At 39.8% G+C, this 17612-nt stretch overlaps 2 protein-coding genes across 2 annotated transcripts in view; one reads left to right on the forward strand and one right to left on the reverse strand.

Moving 5' to 3' along the window:
- Nucleotides 1-13172, reverse strand: part of AARS1 (alanyl-tRNA synthetase 1) — a 31228-nt gene extending 18056 nt beyond the window's left edge. The window contains exons 1-4 of the mRNA XM_001362470.4: nt 13043-13172; nt 9635-9797; nt 7445-7633; nt 7046-7191 (exon numbers count right to left, since the gene is read on the reverse strand). Of these exons, the coding sequence (XP_001362507.1) occupies nt 7046-7191; nt 7445-7633; nt 9635-9778 (479 nt within the window). The 5' untranslated portion in view covers nt 9779-9797; nt 13043-13172. The remainder of the gene's footprint in view (nt 1-7045; nt 7192-7444; nt 7634-9634; nt 9798-13042) is intronic.
- Nucleotides 13173-13254: 82 nt separating this feature from the next.
- DDX19B (DEAD-box helicase 19B) overlaps nt 13255-17612 on the forward strand; it is a 42390-nt gene continuing 38032 nt past the window's right edge. The window contains exon 1 of the mRNA XM_007477516.3: nt 13255-13554. Within this exon, the coding sequence (XP_007477578.2) occupies nt 13270-13554 (285 nt within the window). The 5' untranslated portion in view covers nt 13255-13269. The remainder of the gene's footprint in view (nt 13555-17612) is intronic.

The raw sequence follows: 17612 nt of genomic DNA on the forward strand, positions 1-17612 counted from the left end.
TCTTTGAAGGTAAAATATAAGGTTTTTGAGCTTCCTAGAAATTTTGCTGCAATCTTCTAACTCTGTTAGGAGAGAACAACAGACAAACCACTTAACATGATGGACTTTATAAAGCAGTCCCAACTCCAATTTTATGCCAAATTTAACCTACATTTACTAAGAATAAGAACCAGGAAGACTCATCTAAATCCAAATCAGACCTCAGACACTTTCTGTGTGTCCCTGGGTAAGTCATTTAACCCTGTATGCCTCAGTTCTTCATCTAAAAATGTGCTGAAGAAGTGGCAATCCACTCCAGGATCTTTGCCAAGAAAACCCTAATTTGGGTCACAAAGGGTCAGACACAACTGAAAATGAATGGCCATCAACCTTCTTATTGTGATCCAACATAGGTCACATACTGTGGGAAGGATTATGCCTTGTATGATCAGATTCTATTCAGGGCAGGGAGGGATACAACAGAAATACAGATATATAAACCAAGGCAATTTAAAGAGAGAGAAAGCACTAAACTGAAGGAAGGTCAGGGAAGACTTAATAGAGACAGTTGTGGTGGAGTTAAATGAGGAGGGAGTGACAGATAAAATATTCAGTTTGGAGAATTTCTAATGCAGAAGAGAATGGTGTAAAATAACATAGGAATGTGGCCAGGAGCCAGGCTGTGGAAGGCCTTCCAAGGTACACTGAGGAGACTGTCATTTATCCTGGATAAAATACATTAATACCACTCAAGATCTCTGAGCAGACTAAGATAAATTCAGAATGGGTGAATGACTTGAACATAAAGAAGGAAACTATAAGTAAATTAGGCAAACACAGAATAGTATACATGTCAGATCTTTGGGAAGGGAAAAACTTTAAAACCAAGCAAAAGCTAGAAAAAAAATCACAAAATGTAAAATCAATAATTTTGATTACATCAAATTAAAAAGGTTTTGTACAAACAAAATGAATGTATCCAAAATTAGAAGAGAAGCAACAAATTGGGAAGCAATCTTCATTACAAAAACTTCTGACAAAGGTCTAATTACTCAAACTTATTAAGAGCTAAACCAATTGTACAAAAAAAATCAAGCCATTCTCCAACTGATAAATGGGCAAAGGACATGAATAGGCAATTTTCAGTTAAAGAAATCAAAACTATTAATAATCACACGAAAAAGAGTTCTAAATCTCTTATAATCAGAGAGATGCAAATCAAAATGACTCTGAGGTATCACCTCACACCTAGCAGATTGGCTAACACAACAGCAAAGGAAAGTAATGGATGCTGGAGGGGATGTGGCAAAGTAGGGACACTAATTCATTGCTGGTGGAGTTGTGAATTAATCCAACCATTCTGGAGGGCAATTTGGAACTATGTCCAAAGGGCGATAAAAGACTGTCTGCCCTTTGATCCAGCCATAGCACTGCTGGGTCTGTACCCCAATGAGATAATAAGGAAAAAGACTTGTACAAGAATATTCATAGCTGCGCTCTTTGTGGTGGCCAAAAATTGGAAAATGAAGGGATGCCCATCAATTGGGGAATGGCTGAACAAATTGTGGTATCTGTTGGTGATGGAATACTATTGTGCTCAAAGGAATAATAAAGTGGTGGAATTCTACCGAGTCTGGAACAACCTCCAGGAAGTGATGCAGAGCGAGAGGAGCAGAACCAGGAAAACATTGTACACAAAGACTGATACACTGTGGTACAATCAAACGTAATGGACTTCTCCATTAGTGACAATGCAATGTCCCTGAACAATCTGCAGGGATCTAAAAAACACTATCCACAAGCAGAGAATAAACTATGGGAGTAAAAACACGGATGAAAAGCAACTCTTTGACTACAGGGGTGGAGGGGATATGACTGAGGAGAGACTCTAAATGAACACTCTAATGCAAATACCAACAACATGGAAATGGGTTCGAATCAAGGACACATGTGATACCCAGTGGAATCGCGCGTCGGCTGGGGGGGAAGGGGGAGAGGAAAAGAAAATTATCTTTGTTTCCAATGAATAATGTTTGGAAATGAACAAATAAAATAATGTTAAAAAAAAATCTCTGAGCAGATGAGTCACCTTGTCAGGTCTATGATTTTGGAAGCCGGGTGGAAGGTAAAGAGGAGAGGGCTCAGACTGGAAGCCGACAGACCAATTAGAGGCTGTTGAAATAGGCCAGAGTGGGGGAATGAGGCCCTAAGCTAAGGTTATGGCAGCATAGTAACGAGCAGAGGATATTAATAAATATAAATTGTGAATAATAAAAATAAGATAAATAAAAAATATTAATAAAAAGATGCTAGGGAGGTAGAATGAAGTGTCAAGCGGGAGGTGAGAGGGAGAGAGAAAATAAATGCTTATTCATGGAAAAATAACCTGAAAGAGGAAAAGGAAAATCAACACGACCCCTTCTTATGGTTTTGGGTCTATATTGCCACTTAAGGTCCCAGTCACCTCAAACTCAACATACCCAGAACTAAAATAATCCTCATGTTCCCTATCCCAACTAGCTTTCTCACTCAACTCCATTAGATATAGCATCAGTCTTTAATTCTCTCAGTATATAAAACTTCAGAAATATGGTTTACTTTTCCCCTCTGCACCAGACTCTATATCCAATTTTTTAAAAATCCTTTTATTTCTTCAGCATCTGTTGGATTCACTTTCTACTCTATTCCTACCAAAGATTCTTTACTTTGAGACTTCATCACATCACTTGTTAATGATTTCAACAACAGCCTCTTAGTTGGACTCTGCCTCTACTGTATTAATCAATGTGTGTTTAAAAACAAAAAACCTCTAAGGCAGAGAAGAATGGTAAGGGCTAGGCAATTAGGGTTAAGTGACCTGCCCAGGGACATACAGCTGGGAAGTGTCTAAGGCCAAAGAGCCACCTAAATGCCTCTCTTCTTCTAGCCCATTTCCTCTATTCTCCCCCGAAGTTCAGAAGAAAATTTTTGTAAACTTCATTTTTAATACTTCATTGCCCTGCTGAGGACAAAATGACTTCTCAACGCCCACATGCTAGTTTTCAAGATCTTCCATAGCCTAAGTCTCATTCTCTTTATCTTAAATTTAACAACATTATTTCATAATGGTTCAGTACTTTGCATTTTCCAAAGCACATCAAATTCACTAATTCATTTGGTACCTTAAAGCCCTGGACAACAGGGTAGTAAAATCTGAGAGAAAGTAAGTGTCTCATCCAAGACCGTGCAGCTAAGAACTGAAGGTCTCGGGACTAAAACTCTTTATCTATTGAGCCCTCATTGGACCATGCACAGTATCTAACCCAGAGACCATGCTCTCTAGTATCCTCCACTCACTACCTTCCTTTTGTCCATGCTGTTAATTAACCATGTTCTCTTGTACCTAGGATACTTGCACTCTTCCTCTTCAAACGCCATGTGTAAAACTTAACTCAAATCGAGCCTACTCCATAATCACTGTTTCCCTTTTTCTGTGCCCTTACCAAGTTAGCCCTTAATGATATTCTCTGGGGTTCTCCAGCTGTTTCCTGATAATTTTCTCCTGAATGAGATTATGAAATCTATTCCATCTCAATCTTGGGCTTGCTCTAAATGCTTGTTGATTGACTAATGCTACTCTGATATCTCATTTTCTGTTCTTTTCAGCATTGGCTCTCTTTTGTCTTCCTCCTAATCTCTCCTTGCTCCTCAGAATGGCCCTATAAGGTAGCAAACTTACAGGGACCTGGGGTCCTTTCTCATACCCCTTTATTCCACCCTTTGTCTTTAATCATCAAATTATATCTTCACAACAAAGAAATTCTATCAATTAAAAAGGAATTGGGGGTGGTAGTAGCAATTAAAGAAACAATAAATGTAAGAAGAGAGAAAGAAATTCTTCATTTAAAATAAACCACAGATAGAATAAAATACCTGGCAGAATACCAGCCAAAACAACTTGAACTACACGAACATATTTATAAAACATTTTTCTACCCAAATAAAGTCAGATTTAAATGATTAGAGAAATATTAATTGTCCATGGATGGGTATAGCCAATATAATTAAAATCACAATACTACCTAATCTAGTTATTCCATGCCATCCCAATTAAATTACTAAAAAAAATACTGAGCTAGGAAAAAACATAAGAAAAATCATTTGGGGGGGTAGCTTGGGGGGAGAAGCTGGTAGCTCAGTAGATTGAGAGCCAGGCCTAGAGATGGGAGGTCCTAGGTTCAAATCTGGCCTCAGATACTTCCCAGCTGTGTGACCCTGGGCAAGTCACTTAACCCTCACTGCTGTAGTAATTTTACTTTTATAATCCCACCATAACATTTCCTAGCCCTTACCACTCTTCTGCCTTGTAACCAAAGGTAAGGGTTTTGATAATAATAACGATAAAAAGAAAATTAAAAAAGAAAATTCATTTGGAAGAACAAAAGAGCAAGAATATAAAAAGAAATAATGGAAAATATGCAAAGAAAAATTTAGCAGTACCAGGTGTTAATTTGGATTATAAAATAGTAATTATCAAAACTATCTAGTTTTGGCTAAAAAATAGAAAGGTAGATCAGTAGACCTGAATAGACATACAATAAACAGTTGTGAAAGATTATAGTAATCTTACATTTGACAAAAGCATGGATCCTGGTTTGGGGAATAAGAAATCATTATTTGGTAAAAATTGCTGGGACAACTAGAAGCTAGTTTGGAAGAAATTAGGTATAGACCAATTTCTTATACCATTCACTAAGATAAGACCAAAAAGGATAAAAGGAAATATCATAAGTAAATAATAAGGAACATATTACCTATGAGATTTATAGTTAGGAGAGGAATTTATGAGTCAACAAGAGATAGAGAACACTGAGAAATGTAAAATGGATAATTTTAAAAGTTTTCATACAAATATATGTTGTCAAAATTAGAAGGAAAGCAGAAAATTGAGGAAAATTTTTTACAGATAGTCTCTCAGATGGATCTAAAATATAGAGAAAACTTTGTCGAATTTATAAGAGCCATACCCCAACTGATAAATAGGCAAGATCTGAACAATTTTCAGATGAAGAAATCAATGTCATGAATAGAAAAATAAAAAAGCTCTAAATCACTGCTGATTAAAGAAATGCAAACCAAAAACTGGCGAGATATCACCTCATACCCATTGGACTGGTTAAAATGACCAAAGGACACAATGGAGTCAAAGAAAATAGGGATACTAATACACTGTTGGTGGAGCTATGAATTGATCCACTCATTTAGGAGAGCAAATTGGAATTACACCCAGTTATAAAACTGTGTTTATGCTTCGACCCAGTAGTGAAAAAGGAAAAGAATCCATATGTTCCAAAATTATTTATAGCTGCTCTTTTTGTGATGGAATAAGGATAAGAAGTGATGAACAGGCTAATTAAAAAAAAACAAACTTGCAGGGAGGGGCAGCTGGGTAGCTCAGTGAATTGAGAGCCAGGCCTAGAGACGGGAGGTCCTGGGTTCAAATCTGGCCTCAGACCCTTCCCAGCTGTGTGACCCTGAGCAAGTCACTTGACCCCCATTGCCTAGCCCTTACCACTCTTCTGCCTTGGAACCAATACATAGTATTAATTCCAAGACAGAAGGTCAGGGTTTAAAAAAAAAAACTTGGGAAAGAACCACACGACATAATGAAGAGTGAAATGAGTGGAATCAATACGTGAAATGAGTGAACATTATATACAGCTATAGAATTAATCCTGGAAGAATAAACTGTGAGATTGTTACCTCCAGAAAATCGAACTGAAAGGTGAAAACATGAAAGACTTAATTTATATGTACATGTTGGGCTCCCAAAAGATACCTTCTTTGGTTCCAGAAGGAAAAGAAGGGTTGGAACACCAACGGATGGGATTTATTATGTAGATATGAAGAAAAGTAAGCTAAACATGAGATCTGTGATTTCACTTATGTGTAATCTTTTTTTTAATGGAAATGCTTGTTTTATTTGGTTTTGTAACATTTGAAATAAAAAAAGGAAAAAACAAATGTTCCCTCTAATTTTTCCTTTTTCTATCACTAGGGTTCTTTTGCCAACTTTTATTATGAGTCAAGATATAGGGTGAACCAGAGAGAGGAGTTAACTTTCCACATCCTCTATACAATCTCAGATGGAGCTGCTGGGAGCATGAAGTTGTGGCATGAACTTGGGGCAGTGCTTCTAGCTCTGATCTACTCTAAATCTCCTGAACTACTCTGATTCCTTACTGTTTTCCATAAAAGGACAGTTTCGGCTTTGAGTGATCCTTTGTACCAGGTGCAATATTACAAGAGGGCCACACTTCCTGTGAGCATCAGTGTCCTCTTGCCCTGGAAGCCAATGAAGAGTCCAAGGCCTTTAGAGTGGAGGTTGGTAGGAAGGGGGACTAAGGGCAACCTTCCCAAATCTCCTAGCTTCTCAGTGCTTTTTTTTCCTGTCTGTAAAAAGAAAGGAAAAATTCCCTCTCTCCTCCTTACAAGGCCACTGTGAAGCCAAAGGAGAGCACGTGGTGCTCTTCAGAAGAGCAAGAGAAACAGATGCTGAGAGAAGCAGAAAATAAGACATTAGGACTTTACAGATGTGTATGTATGTATGTACACACAGAGGAACTGCTCTCTGCCATGGTAGAGGTCACCACCCCAAAGGGATTTCCCTGCACCAATGAAATCAGAGGTCTTGACAAAAGAAACGGTCTCCACCTCCCCCCCACCCCCTCCCCATTTCCCTATATGTTTTCAGCTCTTAAAAACAGACTGCTGACCAGATACACAGACTCAGAGAGTAGGGACAAGTTATGGTATGTTTTAAAGGCATTTTGGGGCCCCCCCACATTTCCCCATTCTCCATGGATAATTTTACATTTCTTCACAGGACAAATTGGTTTCATCAAAAACTAAGAAGAGTGTTGAGCAACAAGCTACTAGGTATGCATAAAGGGACAAAGAAGTGAATTCCCCTGATTCAAAGCTAACTATGGTGACCCAAGAGAAATGGGCTAAAACACCAACCCCAAACAGCTGAAAAAGCCCTCTGCGCTCATTCATCTTCTCAGCGGGCTGCATGCATTCTTACCCCAAGTTCTGCCAGATCTGCTTGCATTCTAAGTCTGGTTCTAAACCAGCTGCTTCATTTCCCCCGAAGTAGGTGACATAGAGCCTGTCTACAGGGATGCCAAACTCTTGGGTAAGAAGCTCCAAGGCCATCTTACAGGCAAGCTCCTGCATAAAGGATAAGAGTTAGCAAAATTAATCATTCTTGGTGTTAAAACTCCTAGACTCATGGAGAGCAGCAAACAAGCATTCTGCATGTGAAAGTCACATGTTCAGGCAGAACACTGCAAGAAACATGTGTGGCAAAGTGGAAATTATCTCAAAGTACAGACTTTTTGAGATACTTTTTCTATGGTGAAAATGAACAAAGGGGCTCTCTCAATTCAAAGCCTGTTCTATTCAAAAGCAGGACATGGTTTACCTTAAAATAATCCCCAAAAGACCAGGAACCCAACATCTCAAAGAAGGTGTGGTGATAAACATCCTTCCCAACGTCATCTAGGTCGTTGTGCTTGCCCCCAGCTCGGATACACTTCTGGGTGTTGGCAGCTCTGTTCAACTTGGCCATCGGGTGAGCGGGGTCAATTGTGTTGAGAAATATGGGTTTGAACTAGAGGAGAAAAGGGGAGACATCAGAAACTACTTAAGACCTCAAAACATCAGGCTCACACACATACTTGAAAATACTGCTCTTTATCCAGGGTCCCAAAGGCCATGGGGCAAGAAAAAGTAATGGAGACACTCAGCTGACAACAAGAAATGTTTCTAGAAGGTCAGAACAGTTTTCACTGCCCTCCTTCCGAAGAAGAATGGTCTGGGGGAAAAAAAATTCCAGCCTGTCCTACAGAAAGGATGTCAGGGAAACAGGAATCTCATTACTGATATTTAGCAAAATCTCTCCAGCCAAAGCTTGTTCATCTTTTAGAAAGAACCCTAGGGGAGCAGAATAAGAAATTATGGAATTCTTTGAATATGCCTGGTAACATGAACAGCATTTAAGGAAAATTTACTCAGGGTTAAAGAGCTATTATTTAAATCTATTCCTTAAAATAATTAGGCAGAATCAAAGACACAGACTCACAGAACTCAAAAGCTAGAAGGTAGTCATCTAAAACTTAGAGAAGGGAAGGCACAAGGTTCCCTGCCAGTCAGACAATCAATCAAGGAAATGACACCCGGGCTCTTTCCATTATTGTAATTCCTCTGATTAAATGGGCCACATAACATTTCAGAAGCACAAGAATAGTACAGAGTGGAAAGAGCAATGGATTGGGTAGTTAGACAACCCAGGGGCAGATCCCACCTGTACTTCTTGACTGTTTGAGAAATGCTTTTGGCCAAAATGCTTAACCTCTTTCCCGGTCTTAAGTTTCCTCAACTATAAACTGAAGGTGCTGGGTTAGATGGCCTCTAACATCCCTCCAAACTCTAAAGCTATGATTCTACTTTTACACATATGAGGAAACTGTAACTCCTCCTCTGGAGAAACAAAACCTTTAAATTTTGGTAAATTTCTTTAACAGCCCAACTTTTGCAAATGGAAATCATAGATTAACAGTAATTGTTACAAAAGCATTTAAAGCACTGGGGTATGGATTGAGATGGTGATAAAAGCAGTTTTGATAAATGGGCAAGGGACATGAATAGGCTGCACATGAAAAAGTGCTCTAAATCTCTTATAATCAGAGAGATGCAAATCAAAACAACTCTGAGGTATCACCTCACACCTAGCAGATTGGCTAACATGACAGCAATGGAAAGTAATGAATGCTGGAGGGGATATAGTACAGTTGGGACACTAATTCATTGCTGATAGAGTTGTGAATTGATCCAACCATTCTGGAGGGCAATTTGGAACTATGCCCAAAGGGCGCTAAAAGACCATCTGCCCTTTGATCCAGCCATAGCACTGCTGGGTCTGTACCCCAATGAGATAATAAGGAAAAAGACTTGAGCACTATCCACATTCAGAGGAAAAACTGTGGGAGTAGAAACACAGAAGAAAAACAACTGCTAGAACACATGGGTTGATGGGGATATGATGGGGAATTAGATTCTGGGTGAATATCCTAATGCAAACATCAACAACATGGAAATGGGTCTTGATCAAGGACACATGTAATACCCAGTGGAATTGCACATTATCTACGGGAAGGGTGGGAAGAGGGAAGGAATATAATACTTTTAACCAAGGAATAATGTTCTAAATTGACTAAATAAATAACTTACAATGAAAAAAAAAGTTTTGCTTGGGAATACAAAAAAACTCTGGAAGGTCCAAATTAAAAGAACAAAATGTATAAAATTTCTGAGTCCTGCCATTCTTTGTAAGGCCCAAATGACAAATTAACTGTAAAGTGCTTAGCACCGCGCTTGGCACACAGGTAATGCTGTAAAAAATGTTAGCTATTTTCATAAAAAATACATCTTGATGAAAAATAACCCAACTAATGAGGCAAGTCTATACTCCTCCTCTCCCAAAAAACTGAAGCATCTTTGCTTCTATCTTTGCATATCTCTGTAGGAACCATTTCTTTTCTCATATCTCTAGGCTAAACATTTTAAGAAAAGTAAATTATCCCAGAATTCCCCAGGCTGTGAGTAAGCTTACCTGGTTCATGCCTGCATTAGCAAAAAGAAGAGTGGGATCATCCAGTGGGATTGTGGCAGATGAATGGACATAGGTATGCTGGTTTCTCTTGAAGAAATCAATAAACCGCCGGCGGATCTCACTGGCAGTTAATGTCGACTCCATCTTGGAAATATCACCAAAACTGAAAAAATACAGAAGAAGTGAAAGTTAATAGAATCTGGAACTATTGATTAAAGGACCGATTTATGTGAGGTTCTGGGATTTCAAGACAAGTCAAATCAGGACATAGGAAATGGTACTAATTAATTCCAGAATTGCTGAAGAGCTTAAAATTACTGAGCAAATTAAGTACAGAGCAGCTCCATGCTACATCATACATTCTTTCTACTTTAACCCCATCCCAATCTTTGTAGCCATCATGGAGTTCAACTTAAAAAATATTTTCTAAGTACCAAGGACTCCAAGTTTTACCTTTCCCCTTCCTCCCCAAATAAATGATATGAAGCATAAGCCTCAGGATACTTAGGAACAGGCCTGAAGGGAGCATGCCATTTCTATCATGCCTCTAAGCACCATAGAACAATAAACAGCAAATTCACCTTGAGAGACTACCGATAAACGGAAAAAGGAAAACTTTCCTTTAGAGACAAGGCTATGCAAAGGTTTTGAGAGCACAATGAAATTATACAAACAAAATATAGAAAAGGTATGAAAGGGATCTCGAAAAAGGTCTTAAGAGCACAGAACTAGAGAGGCTAGGAACCTGAAGGGTCATTCTAGTTCCACTTCATTTTAGAGGCCCAGAGATGGTAGACGACTCACTCTGAGTCACAAAGGTAATAACTAGAGCCAAAGCTTAGACAGTTCTCAGGACTCCCAAGTTCAATGCTTTCCTCCCTGTAGTATAGTACTTAGAATTTATTACAGTTGACAGTATAAGATGTTGACCTAAACCTAACTTTTCCAAGACCTCATTCTATTTTTCTCCATTCTTGTTCAATATAATCCCTTCGGCGGTTGTTTCTATGCTCGGATGTACTGAATATTATTATATTGCTGCATGTATATTTCTAGACCTTGATTATACAGTCTACACTTTACTGATCTACAGGAAAGTGGTAGATTCAAGTTGGTAATAAGTCATTCATTGTCATGAGGTTAAAGGTTAAGTTCAACTTTCCAGATGCCATTTCATCTACCTGAAAAATATCAGAAAAACAATTTATACCCATAAAATCTTTACAGATCACAAATGCTAAAGGAAAATTATGTAAATAAAGAACTTAAGGTGAAAGGAGAACACATTAACCACTAAGAGAATCAAGAAATAGTTCCAGAAGCAGCTAGGTAGTGGATAGAACACTAGGCCTAGAATTGGGAGGACCTGGGTTCAAACCTGGCCTTAAACACTTTCTAATGCCCAGTCCCTCGATTGCCCAGTCTTTGCTGCTCTTCTCTCTTAAGAGTTGATACTAAGATAGATGGTAAGGGCTTAAAAAAAAAAAGAAAAAAAGAAATAGTTCCAATATAAAGTGGCATTTTAGAGAATGAATCTAGAAAACGACAGCCACAGACTAGAGGACCTTCCATAAAAGCTCCTTCCATAGCCTTTGTTCTTCTCTATTAACTAATCTTTTGTTGTTTCTTTATAGTACTTTGGACCCTGAAAGAATACAAGGATTAGAGCAGCTAGGTGGCTCAGTGAATTGAGAGCCAGATGGTCCTGGGTTCAGATCTGGCCTCAGACATGTCCTAGCTGCGTGACACTGCACAAGTCATTTAACTCCCATTGCCTAGCCCTTCCCTTAAGACAGAAGGTATGGGTTTAAAAAAAGAAAGAAGCCAAGGATTCAAGACAGGGAAGGAAATGCATTCCATTACAGATAAGGACCAGGCCAGCTATGAGACGATTGATGAGTCTCCAAAAGCAGCAGTGTGCAATGGGAAACAATGCATATTAACAGCCTTGGAAGACAGGCTGGAAACAACCTAGGAAGCACTTTAAGAGCTAGACCAATCTGTATTTTACTCTAGGGATAATAAGAAGCCAATTAATTTTCTTGACCAGGTGAGTAACAAAAAGGAAACTGAGCACTGCATAATTATAAAGGATATGCTTGGCCCTATGGAAGAGCCCAAATATAGCACTTCTTTGCACAAGGGGAGGCTTCTGCATGCCTAATACTGTATTTATTGTCAGACCCAATAGGTATACATATTGGTTGGTTTTGCTGAACTGCTTCCCCCCACATCCCTTCCCTTTCTCTTTTTTATTCTTTAACTTAAGGCATGATTTGCTAGATAGGAATTTAGAAATTTGGAAATTAAAGTGAGGCGGCTAGGTGGTACAATAGAGCGACAGGTCTGGAGACATTAGGCCCTGGGTTCAAATATGACTTCAATCACTTCCAACTCTGTGACCTTGGGTAAGCCACTTACCCCTCATTGCCTTGCCCTTACCATTAAACCAATACTTAGTACTGATTTTAAGACAAAAGAGTAATGAAAATGAAAGCAATATAAAAACAAATCACTAAAATAAAAACCAATTCAGTATTAACACCAATGTCATTACGCTTATCCTTCTGAATAGTGACAACTATTTATTTATTGCCCTGCCGTCCATGGAAACACAGATCTGGTTAAACCAAGTGCGATGAATTTGCAGATACCAATGATTGACTTTTTTTTTAATCCAATAAAATCAATATTGATTCCACGGTAGAAGAGGGGCAAGAGTAGGGAAATGGGGGTTAAGTGACTTGCCCAGGGTCACACAGCTTGGAAGTGTCTTGAGGCCAGAACTGATCCCAGGACCTCCCGTCTCCAGACCTGGCTCTCTATCCAGATGGCTGCCCCACCTTCTTTCTTAGAATTGACAGTAAGTATCAGTTCCACCATGTAAGAGTGGGCTAGGTCATTATGGTTAAGTGACTTGCCATGGGTATCACAGCTAGGGAGTGTCAAGAGGCCACATTTGCACCCAGGACCTTCGTTCTGCAGACCCCGCTGCTTCCCAGATCCACCTCGTAGCACCGTGTCCCCAGGCTCCGCTAGAGCGTTTTCCAGTCCCGCATTTAGACACCCATACACAGCACTGCCAAATAAGTCAATCACGCTGAACAGACCGCAGCCCGGGTTGGGGGTGCCAGAGGGGAGGGAACCTCAGAATCGGGCGCCAGAGCAGAGTGCCGCTGCTGCCATGCTCCACCATCCCGGGAGCCGCCACCCACCCCCGCTGCACACGGTGCCCGGAGGCCCCCGGAGAGCCCGTGGGGGAAGGGCGAGGGACCCAAGGATCCTCCCGCCCCGGCCGCTGGCGGAGGTTTCCATTCCCCGAGCCTCTCAACGACGCAGTCCCATAGGAGCAGGCCCTCGCCTCCCAGCTCCCAGGACAGCCCACCGCCGCAGCCACGAGGCCGTTACCTGAGCCGCACAAGCCTCCTCTTCTCCCGCAGCTCCTGCGCTGCTCAGCCCCACACAAATGCCGCCAGCAGTCCTGCCCACCCTCCAATCAGAATGAGAGTACGGAGAGTGAAGGGGTGGCCCCCGCGCTATGACAAGCGCCCATTGGTTCCTTGCCTCGCCAGTCACCTCCGGTACCCGCATCTGCCGGGAAGCCAACCGAGGCTTGAGAGGAGCCGGCTGATGCAATGGCGCTGAAAGCGGCGGGGCGAGGCTGGTCACGTGGTGCGGGTTTACGCTGGCCTGGCGATCAAGGCCGCCATTTTTTTTGCCCTAATGCGGGCCTTCGAGAACTGCGGCCGGAACTGGTGCTGGTCATTGGTGCCCCAGGTCCAGGAACAGCACAGCACACAGCCGCCCCATTCTCTCGTGGTTACTACTTGATTTTCTCAGGGATGAAAGGCCCAAATGGAGGCTTCGGGCCTCGAGGGAGGCCTCAATGGCAGCAGGACCCTCATGGCCAGAGCCCTGTGGTAGGTGGGGGTCGAAGCCACCCAAGTGCAATCAGACTTAGATCCCGAGGGAAGGGAATATAGGAGCCAGAGGGCAGTCCAGACCCCATAAATGCCAGGGAAAAGGCTGCTGGCTGCAGGGAGAAGGCCAGAAGCCTGCCATGGGGTGCACCTGGAAGGCTGTGAAGTGCCACATGACTACAAAGGTACAAAGAGGCAAGCCTTAGGTGCCAAACAAAGAGTTTATCCTCGGTTCTAGAGGAGAAAGGGAGTCTGGAGTTTGTTCATGTGTGAATAACACCACTTGGACCATTTTGGCACGAAATTTTGAATTAGAATGGGGAGAAAGACCAATATTAATTAGAAGCCTATTGAAATGGGCCAGGTAGAAGGTGAAAGGAACCGGGTGCGTACCAGGTGGTGAATGTGTGCATGGAGAGACGTTACAGAAGTCAGAATGTCACAACTTGGCAACAGATTGGAGGGAAAGGAGAGGATACCATCTTGGGTATCTGGGAATGATAGGAAAGTTAGGAAGCAAGGTTTTGGAGGAAAAGATAGTGAGATTAGTATTGGAAATGTTGAATTTGAAACATTTAGGGACATCCATTTTGAGATGTCTAATAGGAGTTGGAGATTTAAGTGGAAATTAGGAGAGAGGTTATAGCTGAATATATAGTTGTGGGAACCCTCTGCATAGAGATGATAATTGGTATATAGAGATAGGAAGTTAGGGCTGAGGGACAAGTTCTTGAGGAATACCACCAATTGGGTAGGAACTGAATGAAAATACAGAAAAAAGAGGGCTGAAGTAGGAGGAGAACCAGGAGAGAGGGTATAGGAGGAGAGGATGATCAACAGTGTCAAAAACTGCAGAGAAATCAAGAAATATGAGGACTGAGAAAAACCTGCTAGATTTGGTAATTAAGAGATCATGGGTGATTTTCACCTTTAGAACCTGCCATAATGGTGTTATGTAGGGAGTACCCTACTGAATTAAGGTTGAACATTTTTGCCAAATATTCTTGGAAAGCGAAGAACATGACTTCAAATTCATTTCTGTGACTGTTCAACTAACTAATGATGATTTTTTGTTTCAGATTAGACATGATGGTGTAAAAATCTGGAACAGTGTGGTTATAGGATACCACTTTAGGTATATACAGAATTGGAATCAAAGAAAATAGAATTCACCTTTGTATAACTGCTGTATATTTTAATGATTGTTTCAACAATCAACTAACAAATATTTATTAGGTGCTTCTTTTATGCCAGGTTCATCCTAGGCTCTAGGGATCCAAAACCAACAATGGAATAGTTCCTGTTCTCAAGGAGTTTATATTTGTTTGAGGAAAAAAAAAACAATTTATACCCAGATTGGGGAAAAAAAATACAAGCTACATACAGTGTAAGTCCAAGGTAAGGGAGAGTTGGGTATGTGAGGAGGAATGAGGAAATATTAGTAGCTGGGGAAATCAGGAGAAACCTCCTATAGGAGATAGATGGTCCTTACTCAGTCTCCAAGGAAGTTTGAGATTGTGGCAGGTAAAAGATGGAATGACTAAAGTTATACAAAGGTTTGAGCTTCCAAGAATATTGATTTATTAAGCAGTGCATGTTAGTTGCAGAACAAATTGGGACCAGCCCTCCTCAGTTTAGAACTGGACCCCAAATACCGAGAGAAACAGACTTTTATACATTAAAAATAGTCAAATAAGACTAATTAATTAAAAGAAAACAAGCAGGATAAAAAATAGGTAATCTGATTTCTAATTGGAGGAAAGATTAGGAACTTTCTAAGTTGGAAAGGGAAGGGTGAACAGGTGTAGTTCCCTGAAATCAGAAAAAGAGGTATCCTACTTTCCCCAAAGTGTCTGTGAATAATCAAAGGAACATAGAAATAACAATGAATTGATCAGTATGGGAACAGTTTTCAGAAAAGACACGTGAGCTGCTTGAGCTGAATGATTGTAAGAAAATTTCTTATATAGGTCTCAAAGAAAACAGTTTAATCATTGGTTTCTCAAAATTTACTATTCCATTTAATTATGAAACATTTATATTATATCTTTGCCTTATTACTTTGCCTTATTTCCCCCTTTAGAATGATAGCAAACCTGTTATAATTTTATCACTGAAAGATTAAAATTGTAAGATTTTTCATCTTGCATCCTATTTTAGTAAATTAGATGTTATAGTATCAATATATTATTAGATTTAAGGTTAGACTTGGAAAACTGCTATTCACTTGCCCTTATTATAGAAATTTGCTATTGTGAAAGGGAATTTTTTTATCTTAACTTAATCAATCAAGTATTTGGAGTGCTCCACCCTTTCTAACTTAGTCAGGAATTTGAGGATCCTTTTGATAAAAGTTCACACTCTCAGAAGACAGGAGGTGCATCTCACAGGCACTGCTGCCAGGTAAATTAAGAAACTATGATTGGTTCCTGAGATGTGGTAGACCAGTCCACAGTGAAAGAAAGTAGAAAGCAGAGAAACAGGAAGTGACATGGAGAAAACTACTTATAAAAGCCAGCCGAGGGCATTTTGATTCATTCTGCTGCATTGGTGGCTCTTGCTGAAAGAGGGATCCTGCTGCATGGGTGTATCTGTGTTGGACTTCTGCATTGGTGGCCCAGGGAGCTTGGCTTCAGTGACTTGCTGGCCAGAGACACTGACCTTCCAGCTTTTCTCCTGTCTTCAGTGGAATACTCCCTTCTTTCTTTGGTGAGGTACTTGGATTTGGATTTAAGGAATTTAGCTAGGCAACATTCTCTACCTCCTTCCTACATTCCCCCCTTTATTATCTCTACCTTGCTGTAAAATAAAGCTACTAAAGCTACTAACAGCTCTGTGACTTAAAATAGTTAATTTTTATAAATGGCGACCACAACTTTTATAACACTTATATTTACCAAAACCCATTTTAAATCTTACTCTATGAAAGGAGAAGGAAGAATATAGTTAAAAAGCATTGTCAAGACTGTATACCCTCAAGGACACAGACTGATGTGACATATCACATCAGGGGAAAAATTTCTGTAGCTATTTTATTCCAGGCATGAGTTATGTCTTAGAACCAGCCATGTAGTCACAGAGTAGCAAAAGCCAGATTCAAGATGAATCAAGTTAATTAATTAAATAAACTTAATTTAAAAAAAAAGATGAATGAAGTGGGGAGATTTCCTGTTCAAAAGGGAAATACCATAATGGGAAAACTGAGTCAAAAGGATTCAAACTTGGGCCTTGCCACAATCATCCTCTCAAGTTTTCCTAGATATAAACATTCACTTTTAGGAGGTTTTAGACTGCTGCACATGCCATTTTCTACTACTGGCTTCATGACAATTCAGACAACCACCCCTATAATCAAAACTCAAAACAATAATAATGGACCCAAAAGTTTTCACCTCAAATAGCGAAATTTCACTAACCATAGCTTAGGACTTGAATCCTATTAACTTCCTTCATGTTTCCCTAATAGTTACAAGTCATTTATCCTTTACTCATAAATTAAAACTAACCACATTTTGGGGGTTCAAATGTACAACAAATACTTTATAGTTGACTCCTATTGATGTGTGAGTTACAGCTTTAAACCACTTTATAGATTTTCATAAATTTTATAAGTGAGAACCAAAAGTTTTCAAATGAAAACTATTATAAATGTTGTTATCTGTTTATTTACTGATATTTTATTTTTCTCCTCAATTACATGAAAACAATTTTAACCATTATTTTTAAAAAGTTTGAGCCAATTTCTCCCCCTTCCTTCCCCTCCCCCTTTCCTGAGATGGTGAGCAATTTGATATGGATTTTATATGTGTAATAGTGGAAAGCATCTTTCCATATTAGTCTTTTTGTGCAAGAGAACTCAAACAAATGAAAGGAAAATGGAGAAATGAAGTGAAATATAACATGCATTCAGACTCAATCAATTCTTTCTCTGGTGGAGGATGACACTTTTCATTGTGAGTCCTTAAGAATTTTATTGAATTCCTGTACCTAAGTCATTCATAAATGTTCATCATTTAATATTTATTTATTGTTTTAATAACAAATTTCCACATAAGTTT

Source organism: Monodelphis domestica, chromosome 1 (genome assembly GCF_027887165.1).
Source record: "Monodelphis domestica isolate mMonDom1 chromosome 1, mMonDom1.pri, whole genome shotgun sequence".
Taxonomy (NCBI): domain Eukaryota; kingdom Metazoa; phylum Chordata; class Mammalia; order Didelphimorphia; family Didelphidae; genus Monodelphis; species Monodelphis domestica.